The sequence below is a fragment of the Galeopterus variegatus genome, unplaced genomic scaffold (assembly GCF_000696425.1).
Source record: "Galeopterus variegatus unplaced genomic scaffold, G_variegatus-3.0.2 Scaffold7506, whole genome shotgun sequence".
Taxonomy (NCBI): Eukaryota; Metazoa; Chordata; class Mammalia; order Dermoptera; family Cynocephalidae; genus Galeopterus; species Galeopterus variegatus.
Window position 1 is genome coordinate 44,830 of NW_007733617.1, and position 1,747 is coordinate 46,576.

At 42.9% G+C, this 1,747-nt stretch overlaps 1 gene segment (V, D, J or C); it reads left to right on the forward strand.

The window, feature by feature from the left end:
* Positions 1-691: 691 nt before the first annotated feature.
* On the forward strand, positions 692-1,524 carry LOC103607523. The segment is given in 2 exon segments: positions 692-731; positions 1,193-1,524. Coding segments are annotated over 2 exon segments (372 nt in total).
* The last annotated feature ends 223 nt before the right edge of the window (positions 1,525-1,747 follow it).

A 1,747-nucleotide genomic window follows, 5' to 3' on the forward strand; every position in this document is an offset into this window, starting at 1 on the left:
GAAAAAAAGTAGCATATGCTTTCATCCTCTTTAGATAACTTGTATTTTATGATCTGTTGTGTTTATGGCTTCAAGGGCTCAGGGGCCTTTACCCCAGTGGCCTAAGCCCTTTAGGAGAAGCTCTCTTAACACTGTTTTCTGTAAGTTTCTTTTCCCTAATCATCTCTTACCTTCCCTATTCCTTAATTCTTTTTCCTTTGCCCCTGAGCACATTATTTGCTACTTTTTAACATCACTTCCATTTTCTGGAGTGCAACGCGTTTCTGGGATTACATGGCACTTTTCTCAAGCTCCATGGTGCATCAGACAGTTTTTTTGGCACGTTGAGGAAGAAATGATGGAACAAAGGTTCCGAATAGACACATCCTTGTGATTGATTTTCCTTATCCAGAGTCAGCCTCTTAGACTTTAAGCCTCATAAATAACTTCAGTGGACACCCTCTGAGGTGGGGATGTCTGGTTGATATCTTCACCCTCTTCCTGGGGACATTTTTAAATCTGGGGAGGAAGATCTAGACAAGGAACTGCACTATCATTGGCTGACAAGATCCTGACAACAACACAGTGACAGCTGCACTCCTTGCACGTCTTTACTAGTAGCTCTTGCTTCTGTTCTTTGGAAACTCTTTAAGCCTAGGATCAGACACAAAAACTGAACTCTGGGTCCATGATCCTAGTTTGCCCTTGAAGTATGAGGCTGGTGATTGGAGTAACTGTATTTCTGATCTTGGGTAAGTGTTCTATGTCTACCAAGGGATGGCTTTGAGGTCAAGGGACCCTGAAGGGTGGTTTGTTCTCCACTCTTCTCCCTGTGCTTTATTCAGCATGCTAGAGATATAATTGAGAAACAGTCTGTGCATTTGTCTAGGGAGAATAAAGTTCTACATCACAGGTTAGACCATAGCCATAATCCCAGAACAGCCCTTAGCAGTGTCCAGGTTGTGAGAAGTCTCTGGGTTTATTGAGCCAAGGTCCCATGGTATAGAGCCTACACAGTCTCTGATTATTGGCATGGATCCTTGCTTTATATAATTAATGCCAGTGATATTTTGTGTTCCTGTAGGACATAAATAAAAGCACTGCAGTATGGGGTGGGGCCAGAGAGGAAAGTTATGGGAGTATTGTATCCTTGATCCATAGAATTACATTGATTTGGTTATCAGGGGCTAATCTGATTTTCTTCACCTCTTAGGGACTATGACTGATGCTAAAGCCACCCAGCCCAACTCCATAGATTCTGCTGAAGGAGGAACTGTAAACCTGCCTTGTAACCACTCTACTATTGGCAGAAATGAGTATATACACTGGTACCGGCAAAAGCCCAGTCAGAGTCCACAACATATAATTTATGGTTTACAAAACACTGTGACCAATGAAATGGCCTCTCTGACCATCGCAGCAGACAGAAAGTCCAGCATCTTGATCCTGTCCCACGTCACCCTGAGAGACACTGCCATGTACCACTGCATCTTGAGAGATGCACACTGGGACAGATGGGGCTGCACCTGCACAGTATCTCCCTAGTGACAAGGGTCTGAGGGCAGCAGCAACCATCTAGAACAAAAGATCAATAGGAGTCAGAGAGTAATAAGAAAGGAGAAAAATGGAAGGAAAGAACAAAGTGAGGAGATGGATAAGGAAAAGTAGAGAGAGGATGAATGGAGCAAAGACAAGAAATAAGGACTTCATTTGTTGATGTGACTGGGAATTAGGAGAGGACTAAGAAACATAATTTTAACATAACAAT